This window comes from Conger conger, chromosome 5 (genome assembly GCF_963514075.1).
Source record: "Conger conger chromosome 5, fConCon1.1, whole genome shotgun sequence".
Classification (NCBI taxonomy): Eukaryota; Metazoa; Chordata; class Actinopteri; order Anguilliformes; family Congridae; genus Conger; species Conger conger.
Genome location: NC_083764.1, coordinates 8,452,284 through 8,474,199, shown reverse-complemented (window position 1 = coordinate 8,474,199; position 21,916 = coordinate 8,452,284). Strand labels below are relative to the sequence as shown.

At 48.9% G+C, this 21,916-nt stretch overlaps 1 protein-coding gene across 10 annotated transcripts in view; it reads right to left on the bottom strand.

Annotated features, from left to right (window-relative positions):
- scml4 (Scm polycomb group protein like 4) overlaps positions 1-21,916 on the bottom strand; it is a 50,804-nt gene that overhangs the window by 10,802 nt on the left and 18,086 nt on the right. For 4 of the 10 annotated variants that reach the window (XM_061243311.1, XM_061243309.1, XM_061243315.1 and 1 more), the window contains 3 exons: positions 11,877-12,106; positions 8,048-8,177; positions 1,059-1,259 (listed from right to left, as the gene is read on the bottom strand). In XM_061243311.1, the coding sequence (XP_061099295.1) occupies positions 1,059-1,259; positions 8,048-8,177; positions 11,877-12,106 (561 nt within the window). Of the gene's footprint in view, positions 1-1,058; positions 1,260-8,047; positions 8,178-11,876; positions 12,107-13,361; positions 13,536-13,619; positions 13,799-13,823; positions 13,921-14,003; positions 14,330-21,916 lie in introns of those variants that run through there. The other 6 variants (XM_061243316.1, XM_061243312.1, XM_061243318.1 and 3 more) reach the window with 6 other exon arrangements.

Here is a 21,916-nt window from a genome sequence, read left to right as displayed (position 1 = left end):
GGGTAAAAAGGGGTAAATATCAGGGACTTTGATTGATAATGCAGGCCATGAGGAGCGGGGGGTGGGGAGTGGGTGCAGGAGAGAGGGTGTGGGGACAGAGCTACATACTGTGCCCATTTAGTGTCATCTGTCCATCAAAGGCCATTTATATGTAAATTCAAAGCCTATTACACAACGGCTCTCAGGAGAAGTATACATATAAAATAAAAAATAATCTGTGCGCCGCTGTTCTCACTCTCAGCGTACGCTGATTGCTTCCGAGACTGAATTATTCTGTGTGAAAACGTTAAACGGGGAAATGTTAAAATTCAATTCTGCATTCAATTCCGGCAAAGGGCAGACACACCCTGGAGATCAGTTTTTAAGCTAGCGGTAACATCTTTTTCGTTTTCACCCCGAAACACAACTGTGGCAGCGAGAGCAACAACTGCAATCGATTAAGACAAAAGCCAGGCCGGGAAAAAAAAACTGCGGCTGGGAAACGAATCCGTTCGTATTGCTTTAACCATCTGAAGAGTACAGAAGGTTTTCTTTTTCTTTAAAAAGTCTCTCTTCTTTCCGCCAACGTTCTAGAACGTTCAGTTAAGAACATTCTAAATAACATATCTGCGATCTTTCACCTGAAGGGTTAAGCCGCAGCGAAGAGAATATAGCCGAATATAGAGGAGAATGTTCTTAAAATCCTCCGAAACAGTGATGTACACGTCCTTGGACCGACCGGCAGGTCATTAAAACAACAGAACGGGCTCTGTTATTTTTCTTATTTTATTTTTTTTAACAGCAAGGCGAAATAAGCACCTCGCCGCGTCTCATTTCCTCCGCCACATTCTTAAAGCGCAAACGGCCCCCGCCGAGCGCCGAACGGGGGACGATTTTAAGGAGATGTCGAATACCGGCATCAAAGTGACGTCGCTTGCCATTTCGCTACAGGAGGGTAGGGGTGGGGCTGGGGCTGGTTAGGAGGGGGGGAAATACAAACCGAAAGGGGCGAATGCGAGAGAGAGAGAGGAACGGGCTCGTTAGCGCGACGGGAATGCCGCGGCGTCACGGAGGCGTACCTGAGATCTTCTCCCCGCCGTACCCCTGCGTGAGCAGGGAGAAGACGGCTTTCTGCTGGAAAGCACTGTCAATGCACCCCTGGACGGCCTGCTGCAGCACCACTGAGGGTCTGTCAGGACCAAAGTGATCAGGCAGCTGGTGCACTTTTTTCCTGTCAAGATTAGGACCTGTGTTGGCTTGCTTGTTTATATAAATGCAGACTGCAGACACAACACGGGGAGGAAGAGAAGAAACGCAGAGATATTAGAGGTCAGACATCGGTCACAGGCCACATTTCTCACCCTGCCTACCCTTTTCTTTCTTTCTTCTCTCTTTCCTTCTATCCTTCATTATGAAGGCAGTATGGTTTTTCTTTTTTTTTTAAATCTTTACTCAGTCAGGCAGAAAACATCAGTAAGAATGCTATGCTGGCTGTCAAGCAAAATATATGTTCAGGCCTACAAGACACAATACACTGCACACAAAGCATTTTATTTAACAAATGAATATTCTGCAGAATTCTCAATAATTTCAATAATTAGAATGGGAGGATATGGCCCTCCACTCACAATAGATTCACACTATATAGTGCAAAAAAATTCCATATTAGAAACACACATATGTCATATCTGTGAGAATCTATTAATACTTCCCAGAGAGGCTGGTTAACTATAGAGAAAACCCGGAGTGTTAAAATTCTTCCCCCTCTCCAGACTGATTCAAGTGTGAAAAAATGATAATTATTCCGGCTGAGACACACTTGCCTGAGAGAACTCTACTTCCTATTAGGGGCTTGGGCACACATCCTCATAACGTATGACCAGGGCTGAACAAAGGAAGCAGGGATCTGAACAGCTCTCGCTTACTGTGTGGGCCCCTCTCACTTTTACACCATCACCTCAGCCTGAGCGTGTACACAGCCACACACCTAACCCACGCACGCACGCACGCACGCACGCACCTAACACCCACACACACACAGCCACACACCTAACACACACACCTAACACACACACGCACACACACGCGCGCGCACGCACGCACGCACGCACACACCTAACACGCACGCACGCACACACGCACACACCTAACACGCACGCACGCACGCACGCACACACACACACACACACACACACACGTAACACGCACGCACGCACACACGCACACACCTAACACGCACGCACGCACACCTAACCCACACACACACACAGCCACACACCTAACCTAACACGCACGCACACACACACACACACACACACACCTAACCCACACACACACACACACACACGCACACACACACACACACACACACACACACCTAACCCACGCACGCACACACACAGCCACACACCTAACACGCACATGCACACGCACACACACACACACATACACACACCTAACACCCACGCACACACACACAGCCACACACCTAACACGCACGCACACACGCACACATACACACACACACACACACACACACACACACACAGAAACACACGCACACATACAAACCCACACATACAAACCCACACACACACGTGGACTCACACGCGCATGCACAAACCCACATGCACACACACACACACGCACGCGCATGCATGCACACACGTATACAAACCCACACACACACATGCATGCATGCATGCATGCACACGCACAAACCCACACACACACAAACACATGCACACACAAGCACGCTGTAGCAAACACATATACGCACACGCACACGCACACACGCACACACACACGCACGCACACACACGCGCACACACACGCGCACACACACGCGCACACACGCGCACACGCACGCACACGCACGCACACGCACACACACACACACGGCAAGGCTAAAGCGCGGGGCTACAGCCGTGAACCACAGCGCGTAATCGCGCGTCGTTTCCCCTGCGACTCTGCACATGCGTGTACTGCCACAGAGCCAAAGTGAACGGACTGCAGCCACTGGTTACTGAGTAACGACGTCCCCCGGCTAATGCATGCAGCACCACGACTTCTACAGCACCCCCCCAGGGACGGAACGCCATGACCTCTGACCCACTAGCAGCACGGAGGGGCAAACAATATATTACCACAAACGCAGACCCATGCACTGACCTAACCTCAAACCAGCCACCATACCCTATAATATGTGCTAATACAGAAACTGTATCTATATTAAAAAAGAGCAATATCAAAGCGGAGTAGGGGGCATGCGAAATAAAATAAAAAAAGCACCCCCCCCACACTACCCCCCCGCCCCCTCCACCATGGAAACAGTGAAACCTTTATCTGGCCATCTAATCCGATCTCACGTTCAGTTCTCCAGCCACCAACACCGGCAGTTGAAAGCGCAGTTTACACAAGAAGTCGCCCGCATTTTATGAGGTTTGAACTCAAGGTCACCGCGCCGTGTCTATACGCACAGACCCCTCACATTTTCCCCACTTTCCCTTTAAACACGTACCAACAGATGAAACCAGGAAGAGAAAAATAATGAATAGAGCTCGCGAATCACCGAGAAAGTACCCATTAAACACGCGTGTGAGATGTTCCACCATTTTGTGGGAAATGTTTTACCATTCAGGCCAGACAGGAACCAAAGGGGAAATCTTGAGCGTAATTTCAAAGGCCCGTAATTAATTTGCACATACTGGAGGGTTCCCTTGACGTTATCCGATACTCGTTTGCAGCTTCAAACATTTGTGGGAGTCTTTCAAACTGTTTGTGAGTAAATTTTCTGCATTTGAAAAATGCATTTTATTTCTTTAATGAATGCGTAACAGGAACATATTTTTCACGGACTGCGGCCCAAGAGAAGATGAAAATCTGTAAGATATACAATAAAAAATGTAAATCACGATCAACAGCATTGAATTAATGAATTCCCTACCGCAATGCAGGAGTATGAAGTACAATATCAGCTGCATTATATATGCTTCGTATAATATTTTTGCAGATTTTTCCCTACTGCCAAAAGATCTGATAAAAGCCAATACTCAAATTACTCATAGAATTTAAAGCTAATTTCAACATATTTTCTGAGAAATCTGCACCACATATCCTGCTTCGCGGAAACCAACATTGTTCAGAAAACTCCAAACAACAACAAAAGCACAAAATGGGGGGGCGGTCCACGACACACTCCTCAGCGGAGACGCGCCGTATTAGCATTCACGCGCGAGGCACGAGACCGCGACACTCCTGTGAAGTTCCCGCATCCCTCACTTAAACAGGCAAGCGTGTCATTCCCCGTCGAGGCCAATCGCCCCCCGACAAGCAACGCAATCTGAGAATAATAATCCCTCCCACATCCAGTACCCAGAAGGCACTGCTCCCCTCACAACCCGAATCAAAGCTGCGCTGGGAAAGCGAGGGGGTAGGGTTGGGGGGGGTGGGGGATTTTGGGGAGCCTGCCAGCACCCATCCCCCCTCCTGCCTCGTCTACCCAGTCGGCCTGCGGCTTTGTGCGACGGCTTCCCCCCCCCCACCCCCCACCCCCCACCCCATCAGAATACAGAGCTGCTGTCGCTCCATGCCCTGGTGAAGGCACACGGCACGCGACACACTTTGCCGTGTCGCAGACGAGGCTTAATTTAGGGGCTAATTCCTCGTTTGAGGAGGACGGGGTCTGTGTGAAAGCCCCGAGCACATTATGATGCTAGTCAGCTGCAGCACCGGGGAGGGGAGGGGGGGCAGGGCGCACGGTGAACACAGACTGAAAGTAGTGCTGAGGCTGCAGGGGGGGTTGGTGTTATTGCAGGGGAAGGAGGCCAAAGGGCCTGCGGTTGTGTCGGGTAGCCTGGGAGCGCGTGTGCTACTCAGGGGGCGGGGCGGGGGACACCGTGCGGGGGCGTGTGCGTGCCGGGCGGAGGGTGGAAGCGCCGGGCGCGTGGGCGGCGTAGCCGCGGGCTATTTCGACTGTCACGCGTGAATCGCTAGCGAATCGTTCGTGCGTCGGCTTGCCGTACGCCGCCGGGTTCTTGGAAACCGCCGCTGGAGGGCGGTCGGTAAGCCGGGCGTTAAGGGATTTGGGGCGCTGGAACGTGGGCAGCGGAGCAGCGCTCAGGGGACTGTTCGGGGGGCTTCCCCACCGGTTCCCCTCCCTCCGCCGCCGGCGCTAACCCGGCTAAGCCGGATAACCGCTAACCCCGCCCCCCCCGCGGAACGACATCGATGCCAGGCAGCAGCCAGCCGTCGTCGGGCAGACTCTCCCGGCTCAGGGAGACAAAGAGGGCGGCGGGCAGGGTCCCGGAGCGCGTAACAGACCGAGCGCCAGAAACCCGGGAGAGGAGGGAGACGTGCCGGCTACACCCCCCCCCCGTCAAAGCAGGGGAACGCGAGAACGCGCCGCTACGCGCCGAGGAACACCCGGGGTTGCCTCTCCGTCCGTGAGGAAACGAGGAACTCTCCGGAAGAAAGGGAAGGACCGAAGAGCCTCCGCGCAAATGCGATTCAGAAACAATTCAGTTCGGTGCAAAGTGCCCATTTGCGAATAATCAAATTTACATGCACGCTTTTTCACCGCAGCTAAAGCCAAATGTCTTTGTCATTTCTAAGTGAATCGACTCGGGAAGCGTATTCACCGGAGACGGGATCGCATCCGCCGACGGCGGCCAAGCCCTTAAACCACGCGACGTCGGGGCGCGGATCGAAATGAATAAATGAAAGAGAGCCATTACAAGCTCCTGAGTTCAGCGAGAGTTTAACACCCCCTCCCCCCCCTCCCTCCCTCCCGCGCCCCCAGCTGGAGATTGATGGCTTCCACCGGAGCAGGGCGAGCGACCGGGCCTGACCTCGGGGTCGAAGCCCGCGCAGCCATCGTTCTCCGTTTAATTAAGCGCACGCCCGCGGGGCGGGACGCCGATCAAAGCCGAGCGGGACGAGCGGAGCCGCGAAAAACAGGGCCCCCCCCCCGGCCCCGGGGCCCGCGCGTAAATCACCCCGCCCCGCCCCGCCCCGCCCCGCCCGTTCAGAAATAACCGCCGTGACCTTTCGCGACCGCCGGGGCTGCAGAGGAGAGGACGTTTCCTGTGGTTGCGGGAAAGAGGCGCGCTGAGATCAGGGGTGGAAACGGGGGGCCCCCCGGAGGGGCCCCCGGTTCTCCGACAGCGCGCTCCGGCAGACGCGTCTGTTTGTCGCGCGGTCTCGTCAAACCGTCTTGTCTCTTCACAATAAGCTCTGAAAAAACAAGACCTGGTTCAAAACCAGGGATTGCAACCAGACCTGGTTCAAAACCAGGGATTGCAACCAGACCTGGTTCAAAACCAGGGATTGTAAACCAGACCTAGTTCAAAACCTCGGCTTGCAACCAGACCTGGTTCAAAACCTCGCGCAAATGTGGAAACGTAGGCAGGTTTCAGTCTGGGAAACGAGGTTATGGTACGTTACCAGTGTGACAAACAGCTCTGAGCCCCCCTGAACGAAAAGAGCTTTATTACAGACAACTAATGCAATAAGGCCCAGCCTTAAACAGACCCTGATGCTTGCCAAGACCCCAGCGTGATTGTGTCGCTATGCCATTTCGCCATTCCCAGTATTTGATCCCTTAACCATGTCCATGTCAACCTTATATTGTACAGACAAAACCTTACAAGAGTCCACCTCACAGTCAGGTGAAGTAGTGCTTTAGCAGACTTAATACTTAGCTCTCTGGTACAAAAGGTATAATCAGCAACAGTAAGGCAAAGTTATTTTTGAACTAAAGTGAGATTATGGTAAGCTACTTACACTCAATCACACCAATGACATAATTCACAGCTAATAACTGGTTTAAAGATGCCAAATTTATACATTGTATAAAAAAAAGAACATCAATTTAACGGCTTTTGGAATTAAATCGGCAGCTTTTTACGATGTCATTTTTGTCCCTCTGTTATGCCTTCTGCGATGAAACGGGCTGAAAGGACGGCAAAAAAAGAAAAATCTAATGAATAAATAATGAACATTTCAGAACCGAGAGCACTTCACAAGGCCTTAAAAAGTGACGCTACGTACGCACTCGAAAACCGCAGTGCCACGGAAAGGCCTTACCCTCCAAACACGACTCTTTAATTGAACAGACTCTGTAAATGTCATCTGCAGTAAACACTGCATTTAATGAAGACTCGTGTCAAAGATGACAACACGCCACCCTTTAACACACACACATAAGAGACGCTCATTTAAGCAACTGAAGAAAAAAAAAGAAAGGAAAAAAAACAAGTCACAGTTTCAAATCATTTCCTTGCCTGCTATAAACATAAACATCTACTGTTGGGAGGGGAATTCAGAAAGAGTGTTTGTTTTTTTTTCCCCATTTGTGATGTCAGAAAATGAATCGGATGTGGTGACACATTCAAAGTACTCAACAGAACTTCATACGTAAAACCTGAATAAGATTATTAATGATATATCTTTTGCTTTTTCCACATCACCACTCATTTCTTCCTTTGGCACAGTACGAACAGGGTAACAGCAGGAGTAACAGAAGAGTAACAGCAGGAGTAACAGCAGGAGTAACAGCAGGAGTAACAGCATGCATTATAGACGGTTAAAGTCGTAATGTGGAACGAGAAATGGGTTAGCCCCACCCCTTCAGTAATGACACTGCAGCTTCCAGTCCCCGCAGGGAGCCAATCACAAGGCGGGATTCAGCACAGCTGGGTGTTGTGGTACAAGCTGAGGCAAAAGGTCTTAAGGTCTTAACATGCAGCGTTTTTAGTCTTAAGTCTCGTTATGGCAATTTCTCTCAAGCACAAAATAGTGACCTTGTGTTACCCATCTTCATATTACTGCCCCACCTCATCGTTGAGTTTGTCTTATTTAGCAAAAGAAAATAAGTCCTAAGAATAAGATCTTAGGTCTAAATATAAGCTTTGTTAAGACATTTATTCTTTGGTTTTGTACTCAACTGGACACTTGGACCATTAGTACTCCCTGTTCAGGTCCTGACGGGGATGAACACCTTCGCCGTGTGTACGTTTTGGAGCAGGGGGGTGTGGGGAGGGGTGTGGGGGAGGGGGGCCCGTCCTACCTGTGAGCACCTGGGGCGTGGCGGAGTGCGGGACCGTGGCGGCGTCCTGCGGGATGGAGCTCATGTCCGGCTCGGGGGTGCTGCTGGGGGGGGAGATGGCCAGGGGCGTCATCACCAGGCGGGGCTTCAGCTGTGAGGGGCGGAGCCACAGAGAGGGAGAGTCAGCGCACGCACGCACACACACGCACACACACGCATACATACATACAGACACACGCACGCACACACATACATACAGACACACGCGCGCACACACACGCACACACACGCATACATACATACAGACACACGCACGCACACACACGCACACACATGCATACAGACACACGCACACACACGCACGCACACACATGCACACATACACACATGCATACATACAGACACACGCACGCACACACACGCACACATACACACATGCATACATACAGACACACGCACGCACACACATACATACAGACACACGCACACACACACACACACACACACACACACACATACATACAGACACACGCACGCACGCACACACACATACATACAGACACACGCACGCACACACACACACACACACACACACATACATACATACATACATACAGACACGCGCACGCACACACACACACACACACATACATACAGACACACGCACGCACACACACATACATACATACAGACACACGCACGCGCACACACACATACATACATACAGACACGCGCACGCACACACATACATACACACACGCGCACACACACATACATACAGACACACGCGCGCACACACGCACAAACATAGACACACGCATGCACGCACACATACATACATACAGACACACGACACACATGCATGCATGTGCATGCACACACACACACACACACATACAGACATACATACATGCATACATACAGACACACACACATGCACACACACACACACACATACATATATACACACGCACAAACACGCACAAACATAGACACACGCATGCACGCACACATACATACATACAGACAGACACTCACGCGCGCGCGCACACACACACACACACACACACACACACACACACACACACACACACACACACACACACACACACACACACACACATACATACAGACACGCACGCAGGCACGCGCACACACACATACATACATATATACAGACACACGACACACATGCATGCATGTGCATGCACACACACACACACACACACAGACACACGCGCGCACACAGACGTGCACGCACACAAACACGCACAGACACACACCGGGGAGGCTGACCATCTCCCTCATTAGGAAATAATTTAGACAGAAACTGCCTGTTCTCTGTCTGTAACCACAACAGAGCCCGCCAACTTCGCCTGGGGAGGGGGTAGAGTTCCCCTATCTTTGGCAAAGCTAGAAAAACCCATTAATAAAACATCAATTAGCCTGGATTAGGCCTCGGTGGCTATGAAGCGAAATCAAACAGCTAGCAGCTAACGGCTCACAGAGGCTGTACTGTTAGGCTTTACTGTTTCAGCTGCTCTATCCTGAGTACAAACGTACACAAATGTACCCTCTCTCTCTCACACACACACACACACACACACACACACACACTCACAAACACTCTCACTCTCCCTCACAGACACACAAACACACACACGCGCACACACACACACAGAAATGCTCACAAACACTCTCTCTCTCGCAGACACACACACATGCACGTGCGCGCGCGCGCGCACACACACACACACACATACACACAAACACAAACACAGCGCGCTAAAAGCAAAGAGGGAAATTTAATGCACCAATTTAACGTTCCCGGGACACGTCCCTAAGGTGGAGGGCGTTCTGTGCGTCCATTTGCTGCGGTTGCCGGGAGACGCCACAGTCTGCCGCCATCCCACACAGGAAGCCGTGACTGACATCGCCGAGATGCCAGACGGGGGGGGGGCCAGGGGGGGCAGCGTAGGGGGATCAAGGCTTCTGGCAGGCAGCGCTGACCTTTGACTAGGAATAATGAGCTGGGATAATGACCCGGGGGGTGGGTGGGGGGTGTTTGGGAGGGGAGGGGTCAGTTCACTGCTGTGTGCTCTACACCAATTAGCTCGGAGAGCACATAAACACGCGCGCATTAGTTAACCACCAAAACACCCCCACCGTCACAGCAACCTTCTGTCCTCGATTCTAAAAATACTCTTTCAATCCACTCTTAAATCCTGTCGAGAGCCAATTCAGCAGTCAAACAAGTCAACCACAGCCCTTATTAGCACATTATTATTATTATTTTATTTTTATTTTTTTGCAGGATGAAATCCAAAACACGCGAGTCATGCAAAAAAAAACACCGCCAGCCTTCCGCTTTCACACACGTTTTGAAACCCCGTCACCTCACGTTACAGACATATCACGCGACACACTTAATGGGGAAGGCTTCTGCTCGAAGCGCAGAGTGGGCTACAATATGTGGTTGGAAGCGGGGGGGGGGGGTGTGGGGGAATCTCATTTCCTGATAGCAGTTGCAAAAGCAGCCTCAGTCTCATCTACACTGGCCTGGGGACATTCGAGCACCACCCCACCCCCCCCTGTTTTATTGGATTTAATGAACGATTCCATCAACAGCCACGCCAGACGCCCGGAAATGAGATTCCACATCAGGCCCCCTCAACAGCCATTCGTTTCATGAGGAAAACACCAGCTCCGGGTGACCAACTCTGCTCCTGGAGATCTACTGTCCTGCAGAGGCTTTCACTCCAACCCTGACAAAGCACACCTCGTTCAACAGCAAGAGCAGGGCTGCCCAACCCTGTTCCAGGAGATCTACCATCCTGTAGGTGTTCACTCCAAGCCCAAACAAAGCGCACCTCATTCAACAGCAAGAGCAGGGCTGCCCAACCCTGTTCCAGGAGATCTACCATCCTGTAGGTGTTCACTCCAAGCCCAAACAAAGCGCACCTCATTCAACAGCAAGAGCAGGGCTGCCCAACCCTGTTCCAGGAGATCTACCATCCTGTAGGTGTTCACTCCAAGCCCAAACAAAGCGCACCTCATTCAACAGCAAGAGCAGGGCTGCCCAACCCTGTTCCTGGAGATCTACCATCCTGTAGGTGTTCACTCCAAGCCCAAACAAAGCGCACCTCATTCAACAGCAAGAGCAGGGCTGCCCAACCCTGTTCCTGGAGATCTACCATCCTGTAGGTGTTCACTCCAGCCCAAACAAAGCGCACCTCATTCAACAGCAAGAGATCTTGCTGAGCTGCTAATTAGTAGAATCAGGCGCACCAAAATTGGGGTGAAATGAAAACCAAGGGAAAGTAGATCTCCAGGAACAGGGCTGGTTGCCACTGCAATGGCCAATATAAACTGGGCAAAACACCGGGCTGTCCACTATTTTCATTCACACCCCACAACTTGTGAAACCAAATACTAATCATACAGGGAATAACAAAACAAAGCGCAAGAGCACATGCGTTGATCTCCGCAAAGCCAAATTGCTTAAAATAACGAAGGTGCAAATGTATTGCACGTCTGTACATTTGAATCTTTTCACTAAATCAAATTACAAAAAATACAAATAAAAGAAACTTACAAAAAGAAAATGGAAGGGGAAGCGCAATCATTCAGTCATTAATGTAGTCATACAGAAATGCTTGAAAAGCGGAAGCTGGCGAAGAGTGCAATGACAGCGATCGCACCAACAGCAGCGCTGGCAGTGGTTTGGGTCGACGGCGATGGGACAGAACAGAGGGCTACAGTGCGAACGGGACGCAACCTCCACGGGACCGCAGCCCCGTAAGAATACCGCAAAAGCACCTCCCGCCCCCGCGACCCCGAAAACGCTGACCTTAAATCCTGGCTTCCGCCCCCTCTTCTTGGGAACTTTGAGGGGCGACAGGGACTCGGAGTAGCGGTTCTGAAAGTCCATTTTGGGAACGTTGCGGATGGGCGGTCTCCCCCTCTTCCGGCCCGGGATCTTCCCTCGCGGGCCGGATATGAAGGAGGGACTCATGGCGGGCGATTGCATTTCACTGTTGTCTGTTTTCTGCGCTGATGCTGCAGGAATACTCATTGGACCTGTGAACACAGCGCAGCTCGGTTACACGGAGCACGGGACCTGTGAACACAGCGCAGCACGGTTACACAGGAGGACGGGACCTGTGAACACAGCGCAGCACGGTTACACAGGAGCACGGGACCTGTGAACACAGCGCGGCTCGGTTACACAGGAGGACTGGACCTGCGAATAAAACACAGCTGAGTTACACAGAGGACGGGTCCTGTGAACACAGCGCAGCTGAGTGACACAGAAGATGGGTCCTGTGAACAACACAGCAAGCTCAATTAAACAGGAAATGTGTAGGAGGCAGACACACAGACAGACAGACAGACACACGCACGCACGCACGCACGCACACACACACACACACACACACACACACACACACATCTATACAGATATACACTCATACACACACTGACTTATTATACAGATATACACTCACAAACACAAGGCACACATATTCAGACAACCACACATGCACACATACATGCATACATACATAAACATGCAGATACACACACACACACACACACACATATATATAGATGTAACACACATATACATGCTTGCACTATGCCCACACACTCACCAGCATGCACACAAATGCAGATATGGACTTACACAAATGCATACACACATATACTGACACACACACAGGCAGCACACACGCACGCACGCACGCACGCACGCACACACACACACACAGCCAATTCCTTTTTAATTACAATCCCAGCCTCCAGTTTCAAACACACCAACGGCAGGATGACAAAAGGATGGTAAAAGCAGAAAACACGCTGGAAAATTCACCGCAAGCCTCAAAGCAGATTATTCCCCACAGACAAACGACCTTATACCCGGTTAGCTTTCAAGTACCTCAGTCCGTCTAGTAGTCCAAAAACACCCTTTCATAAAAAAAAAAACAATCACTCAAAACAACAATTTCGCACACAAGGTCGTGAAGGAAATGGAAACAGAAGCCACTAAAACTCACGTAAGATGCTGTAAACACAAACACACAGGCATCACAGGTACCCAGGAAAACGCACAACAGCCAAGCCAATGCAACCGCAGGGAAGAAACAAACCCCTAAATATAGAAACTAGCAGTTTAAACCGCACCACATAAAGCATTTCACCGAGCACAAAACATCGATCCCATCCCCCGTCCTCCAGTCGATAGAGCAACCATTTCCCCCCTCACCCCTCCCCGATTCTCCCCGATTCTCCCCATTTCGGCTCCCGTGTCCCGCTAGAGTCGCTCCCACATTACCTTACTTATTAACGCCGCTAACGACCGCAGCCTCTACACTCCTCTGGCTTGGGTTCCGGTACTTCGGCTATAGGCGCTAGGTTAGGGGTTTGCTCAGAGCGGCGGAAAAGCCATCTTCCCCCCCGGTCTACCGTTCTAGCTCTGCGCTGTCTCCGTCCCCCCACTCCCTCTCTGCCCCAATCCTGTAGCTCGGCGCACCAGCTGCAAACATCTCATTAGGCTAATGCATTCAGCACAGACGCAGAAAACTCCATTTACCGTGGCTACATAGCAATGAATTTCCATTACGATGACAGCTTCGAACCACACCGCGTCCGGGGAGGTGGCCAACAGCTGGCTTCTTCTCCCCTTCCCCCGGAAAATAAAACCCCGAACGCGCGCTTACGCGAAATCAGAAAGAGGGCCTCCGCGAAAGCAAAAGCGGAAAAAAAAGAAAAACAGAAAAGAGTAAGTAGTATCTACCCATGAGCATGCCGATGTTTATGTGCGCCGTAGCGTAGCACGATGCAACCGCTTCCCCCCCCCTTTCCTCTTCCTTTTTTATCATGCAGCAAGGCGAGAGGCGAGACCAGAAAATCGAACATAAGAAGAAGAAGAAGAAGAAGGAGAAGAAGGAGAAAATGGATTGAGCCAAAAACGTACCATTTAAAAAAATAAAGAGTCAGAAGGGGAGAGGGGTTTTAAAAAAAAAGAAATCCTGCTCCAGTTCCTCTCTCGGGTAAATCCCTGGGTAACGGCTTAGCCCGTGCCGCTAGTCCTCTGGCCTCGGCTCCTCGCTGTAGTCTCCGGCTTCCACTGTCACTGCTGCGAGCGCTGAAAACTGTCCCTCTTCTGTTGTCATGGCAACAAGGCTCTAACATCCTACCGTCGACGGTCTCCCTCGTACAGTGTGGCCGCGTACGCGATTTGCACGAAATTCTGGGGGGAAATAATTGGGCTACGAAACAGGACCGCGTCAACCTCGTCCCATCGCTGAAGGAGAACACGTTGGTTGGTAAAGGGCAGGAAATGCCGGTTACGTGTCTTTTATATTAGACTATTTTTTTGTTGTTTTGTTTTCGGTTTCATATTTTTTTAATATATTTTTTTTAATGGCTATAAACAGGAAGCCTCGTTTCCTACCGTCTGAAACGCAGCGTTTGTTCCGCATGGTTGGTACGGTCCTTGAAAACACACGTCTATTTACATGTTATAATGGTTTTCAAAGGCTTCTGTTCCTCACATAAAGGGGGGTGGCAAGCTGCCAATGTCTAAAAACTGAACATGCATGTTCTGATTTTGCATTCTGCCATTTTGCATACGGAGTGAGAGACACAACGGTATTATTATAATTACAATTAAACATAGCAGCACCATCCCATATTATGTAGAACACATCAAATGCATTTTATATTTGGCTAATTACAAGATTCTGATTTCTTCTGTGATCTGCAAAGTCTCCCTTCAGTTTAGGAAATCACGTTCCACACCGTCTGAAAGTTTTTTTAAATGACCATGTGCCATTGTAATAAATAAACGCGTACAAATTTAATTCAGGCCTCAAGACATACTATAGGCCATATGTATTCTCCCTTTCATTAAAACTCCTCCGAAGCACAGCAAATGCGTTATCTTCAGTTGTAACCTATGCAGTGGGTCACTATGTACCAACCAAAGAGTGTCTTTAACATTCTGTGTTCAAATTAATCCTTCTGTTCAAATTGTTCAAAAGGCCAAGACGCCATGTCCCTCTTCACCAGTGCACTGGCCTTCAAGGGGGAATCTGCCTGTGTATATAATAACAATAATAATATAACGATCATAATAATACGAATTATGATATACTTCATATTATTTTGGATTCTGTTATTAAATATGTGTATTATAGGAAGAAGACTCAAAACTAGTAGGGTGTCTTTGGTGGTGTTATTTTTTGGGGTCTTATTTTTCTCTATACACACAAAGAAAAAGCAGAATAAATAAATAATTGTGTCTGTGTGAGAGAGAGAGAGAGAGAGAGAGAGAGTGTGAGTGTGTGTGTGTGTGTGTGTGTGTGTGTGTGAGAGAGAGAGACAGACTGAGAGGGAGAGTGTGTGAAAGCAGGAGAGAGCATATCAAAGAAACGCAACACATTTGATGCGGAATGTTAAGTACTCCTGTGCTTTGAGCTTCAGAGCCAGAATGGCTCCTGAATGCAGTTTCCGGGAGGCTGAGCGTTATTTGCATGGCACGGAAGCAACAGAGCCACGCATGCAAAAATCTGCCCCCTACTCCACATAGAGAGACTGCTTACTTCAGCACAAGGCTCCCCCCCAGTTATCCGTCTAATTACTGGAGATGGGAGCGGCCCAGTTTACTCAACTGTACACTAGGACTAATAATGTAAATGTCATTCTCTTCATGCTAATTAAGTCATTCCGGATGGATGGGACTCCCCTCGTCTCGAGAGGAGACGGTAAATAAAAATTATTTCCCCCCTCTTTCAACTCCGATTCCGTCTAATTTGTAGACAACGGCGCGTCCCAAATTTATTTTTCCGCTTTGTCGATGAGACCACCGGATGAAAAGGATGTTTGTCATTCTTTGCTGCCAGTCGTGGGGACCCGTGCCGTCAGAGCATAATTAAAGCTGTCAATTTTCTTGAAGATGTTGTTTAGATAATCCCATCATATTGAAAATCCTTTAATGTTGCCTTTATTGCCTCGTACAGTACATTGACTTTTAACTGAATAAACAGACGATGTGTACGACGACTGCCGAAACCCAAAGGGAATGTGAATTAGAAAGAAATCAACGTTTTACGATACAAAGATATACCAATTCCATTTTTAAAAAATCACATTTTCCCCACTTTATGGTTGTTTAACCGAACAGTGCAAGCGCGGAAGTTGAGCGATGTCATACTGATACTTTTATCCAAAGTGACTTACAGTTGATTAGACTAAGCAGCGGGCAATCTGTTGCTTGAACCACCAACCTTCCAGGTCCCAGTCTTGTACCTTAGCCACAAGGCTCCAGACTGCCCATAAAGAACAGAAAAAGGCTCTTCTATGGAGACACATACATTACCCAAGACTTCCAGACTGAGATGGATCAGCTCCCAGGATGGCCATTGGGTCTCTTCGTTGGGATTATGTGGCATAGGGGAGAGTCTGTTGTGACACGGGGTCCATTGTTACCCGATGTTTTTTTTCAGAAACAAGCCAGCCTGCCGTAAATCACACTGCACAGCCCCATACACGTCCTCTTTCACCTCGGATTTCAACGGACCGGTTTTGTGTCAGTTTCATGTCAATTTTGTGCTCAGAAAACGTAATCGCGTAACAATCGACCCCGCGTCACAACAGACCCCTACCGGGTAGGGAACTGGGCTTACAGCTCCAAGGTTGCAGTTTGACTCTCAGCCGGGGCACTGCGTTGCACCCTTGAGTGAGGTACTTAACCTGAAACGGTTCTGCTGTGGGAATTTATCGCTTTTGGGAAAGTCGCCTCGGATAAGAGCATCTGCTAAACGCCTAAAATGCAATAAAAGTATGACTCAGCGCTGATCTTATTGCGGCAGAGCCAGAGGATTTGGCTCGTTCAGAACGACCCGCGATTCTCACTCAGCTGGTGTCTGAACTGCTGCGGGGTAGAGCAAGCCAAGGTGAGCGAACGTGTCGAACCCAGAGCAGCTCAGCGAGAGCTAATGGCTAAATCACACAGACTGCCCGCTGGTCTGTCTCCAAGGCGATCGAACGTGTCGAACGTGTCGAACCCAGAACAGCTCAGCGAGAGCTAACGGCTAAATCACACAGACTGCCCGCTGGTCTGTCTCCAAGGCGATCGAACGTGTCGAACATGTCGAACCCAGAGCAACTCAGTGAGAGCTAACGGCTAAATCACACAGACTGCCCGCTGGTCTGTCTCCAAGGCGATCGAACGCGTCGAACGTGTCGAACGTGTCGAACGTGCCGAACCCAGAACAGCTCAGTGAGAGCTAACGGCTAAAACACACAGACTACCCGCTGATCTGTCTCCAAGGTGAACGCACGCCTTGCACCCGAAGCATTCCAGCCAGACCGAAAAGCTAAGGCCTGCAGATTGCTTTCTTGCTGATCTGCGTTTAAGGTGAACGCATGCGTTAAACCCAGGGCACTCCAGCAAACGGCTGAGGCTGAACCGCACTGACTGCCCGTCGGTCTGTCTGCAAGGTGAACACACGTGTCAAATCGCAGAGCAGTTCAGCGACTCGGCGAAACCACTAAATCGCTAAACTGTGCAGATTGCCTCTCGGCCTGTCTAAAAGGCGAATGCATGCGTCGAGCCCGGAACATGCATTCGCCGCAGAAGCTAACGGCTAAACCGCGCAGATTGCCTGTCGGTTGGTCTGAACCCGGGCCTCCGTGGGGTTCAATAAATCGAGTGACCTGGTGACACACAGTACTGAGGAGGGGGGGGTTAGGGCCCTCGCCTCTCTCTGCAATGCAGCTGGGAAACAGCCAACACACACACACACACACACACAGAGGGAGAAAGTTCACCCCGGCAAGCCTGACAGCAGGAAACACTCTGTCAACATGACGGGCCGCCAACCAATAACAACCCGGCTATTCATTAGCGGTTCTAGCACCCCTGGACTCCAGCTTACAAACTGCCAAACCAAAGCGCTTCTAAAGCTGCAAAACAGAGGAGCTCGGCTCTTACACGCAAGAACGTCATGCAGTCGGGGCAGGTGTGTCGCACCACTGCAAAATGATATTAACTGGAGTCTATATGGTATTAGCATGGCAGCAAAGATATATTAATATGTCACGGTTAACAAAAATGACTTAATGAGGGGGGAAAATAAACCCTGAATGTGACAAGGACTGTAGATGCAGTCATTGGTAGGATTTAATAAGTAATAAAACCCAGTGAATGTTTAACAATTAATAATGGCAGTTTATGGCGAGAGATTCTGGGATGACTACAATATGTGACAAAAGTATGAATACAGATACAGCGAAGTCATGTTTGTGCGGGTGCAGAACAGAAAAACAACGGTGAGAAATATAGTCTGCCCACTGCATCAGAAGCTTTAAAAAACACCCGAAGAAGATTTCAATAAGTGCTAGCCTATATCTTCATCAGGTTCAGAATGACTGCATTGTAGTGCGTTTACAAGTCATTTCTTTGTGCAGTGTGAGAACCTCCCAGTTGATCCAGTCCGGGTCTTACTACAAGCAGGCTAGTGAACAGAGCGAAAGATGTTGTTGGAGGCTTGGATGCAGTACACGCGCCAGACTCAGCTGTTTGTAGTAAAACCTGGAACGGCTCAAATGGACCTCAGCCAGTTCTGGTTTATCCTTCGGAAGCATTTGCCTTAATTTGCTGAAAATTGATATAATCATGCCCCACAACCTTTGCTTAAGAGTCACATGTAAAATAAATACCTATATGTAGGCAGAGGCTGAGGTATCGTCTTTAGTGCAGCCGATTTTCACACTCATTTATAAGTCCCTGTGTGGCTTCCTGCCTGTACTGTGATCACACCTATATGTAAGCCTCTCCGCTTCCCCCCTGAATGAAGGAGGAAGAACTCTCCTGTACTGTTTAAAAACCTGTGCGTAGCTTCCCCAGCAAGCTTTAGAGCCATTTGTAACACTTGCATTTCAGTCTACTAACGAATATGTTCACATGAATTAATTATCACTAATTACCTGCGAGTTACTGGGAGAGTAATGGAATATCCAGATCCATCTCATTTCAAATCATCGTCCTTATTGAAGACCTTTATTAATAAAGAATGAGTCGAAAATCATCATCTAAATAACTAAACTCAGTTCAGCCTTAAACCTATCTTAAAAATAGATGTACACCGATCAATCACAACCTATAATGTAAAGAATATTAATGATTTTAAAGCTACAGTTTAGCGATAATTATTGCTTACATAATAAAAGATCCGTTTTAATCATCCGTAACTCCAGAGAAAAACCGATCATTAGCACCGTCCGTATCTCACAGCTAGCAAATAAACGCGCAATGTTCAACGCAATGAACCGAATTAAAAACGTAATTAATAAACACACAAGAGCACAGAGAACACATGGTCCGTAAAACGTGTCGTACACAAAAACCGGCACGTATAACAACGCGTCAGTTGTTTCTCCTACACTAGATCCAATTTGAATGCGGTAGGCCCACGTTTCTCATTTGATTCAGGGCAAACAGCGGAAGACGCATTACAGCAGGACATTACCAAACATTTAATGCAGAGCGGAGTTCACGATTTGGCGAATAATTTCTTAATCATGTCAACCCCTAGGCAACATGTTTTCCCCCCATTGAGACGTGACACATCGTAGGCAATTGCAAACGCTGAACTCTAAGAGTCCAATTTTGACGCTGAATAAATCCGGAGGAAAAACCACAAACGCAGTCTTTAGGTGAAGCTAGTGGTATTTTGGCCTAGCTGCACTGCACGGTCTGCTGAACGCATGGAACGGTGGCTGGATTGGATTTTAGGGGGTGTAGATCAGAGCGAAAACACAGTAGCATTTCAACAGGCCAAATAATCTGTCAGTGAATCACTGACAGATAGTGCAGATGCCAATGAGGTTCACATAATGTACATCTTCATATGGAGAGCAATTTAAAACCATTAATGCGATCATACAATGCATATGATGAGCTAGTTATCGGGCGTCTGCTTTCAGCTCCTTCACCCTGACTGAATTTGACCTCTCTATGGCGTTCATGAGGCATATCCATCTTAATGGACAGTTGCTTGGATACGCCATGACCCATCAAAGGGGTGATATATTCTACTCTCGCAATTCCAAGAAGCCAAACTTTCAATCGTTGGCTTTCAACAGTCCATTACTACATTATTGACAAAGGTTTGAAATGTTTATTGCACCTTTCAAATGAATGGCCATCCAAATGGTAAACGTAAACACTTACTTGACATTAAATATACCAAGGGCATACTGGTTCATCACTAAAAAAAGAAAAGAAAAAAAGAAAAAAAAACACAGAATGGGAGGGGCAGAGAGAATGAGCTGTACCAATCACAGGAAGATACAGAATGTGGAGAGCGTCCTGATTGGCTAGAACAGTCACAGCTTCACCACAGTTCATTACAGAGCAGAACTCAATGTAGCGCGGCATGGCTGGGGGCGCGTGGAGCAGGTTGTGTGTGCATTAATAACACAAATATGAATCCCATTTCAAAGAGACATCGTTTCAAACTGAGGCGGCAAAACACAGAAACTAAAAGAGGGGTGTCCAGTCCCGTTTGAAAAGGGCCCGGGTGAGGGTGCAGGTTTTTGCTTTAGCCCAGCACTACCACACCTGATTCGGCCAATTAAAATCGCCCTCCTCGATCGAGAACTCGATCGTTCGAATGAGGCGTCTCTGAACACTGGGCTGAAACAGAAACCTGTGCTCTCGTTGGCCCTTTTCGGACAAGACTGGACACCCCTGCTCCATCTTTGCAAGAAACTCCACTGACACGGACAATCCGTTACGCGAGGACCACCGGCGAGTGCAGCACGGAGACTGAAAAATAATATCGAACAGATTCTTAAAGTACCCGGGAGCATTAGAGGGGCAATAAACCTCCCGGTACAGGAGCGGATTCTGCTTTTAGTGAGGGGGGGGGGTCTATTTCTGTCCCAGCATTCCACAGCAGACAGGAAGTTTAAAATAACCAGGAGGATCAATCTTCCCAGCTCACAGGGAATTTCAAACGGATTATTCCAGGGTTCCGGGTGTGAGGAGATGAACAGAATGAGCCAGATTTTTTATTTTATTTTATTTATTTATTTATTTATTTATTTATTTTTTTGGGGGGGGGGGGGGGGGTGTCTCTGTGTGGATTTGTGTCGCCTGAGCATGAAAAAACTCTCTGTAACTGTTGACTCGACTAACAGGTAATGGATGACAGAGATTAATTCTCTACTGGAGCTAAATCTGCGTCCCTTGGGTACACATAGCCACAGAGACCTGCACAGGTTATAAATATTAGCAACCCCCCCTTACACCACACACATGCTCCCTTTCTCTCTCTCTCTCTCTCTCTCTCTCTCTCTCCCACCCCTACTCCTCTCCAAGTAAATTAATTTCTTCACGATATCAAATCACACCTGCTGAGAATTCCCTGTCGTTGCCAGTGCGTTTTTGTTTTTGTTTTGTTTTGTTTTTTAACATAAAAAAATAATGTTTAAGAGCAGGCGGTCTGAAGCCTGGTGTCGGCGGATCTGTTAGGCATTACCGCCGCCACGCACTGACAGGCTTCCCGTCAAGTGAATTACGGCCTCGTTCAAGAAAATTATTTATTCAGCCGCGGCAGTATTTCTTCTCCTCTGCTCCCAGGCGCGACGTCGAAGCAAATGTGTTCAACGTGTCTGAGCGCCCCCCCCTTCACCTTTCCGTCTTTCATGTCCGCTTCGAGACCACGCGGGGAACGCACTTCACGAACGCGGAAGTCCGCCGCACAGAGCGCAGGCAGCCCGCGAAACATTCTTTACGACCCGTGTTTGTGTAGCTACGGCTCCGGCTCAGACTAACCGTCAATCACCCAGCGCCTCTGGGGAACCTGCTCATTAGAG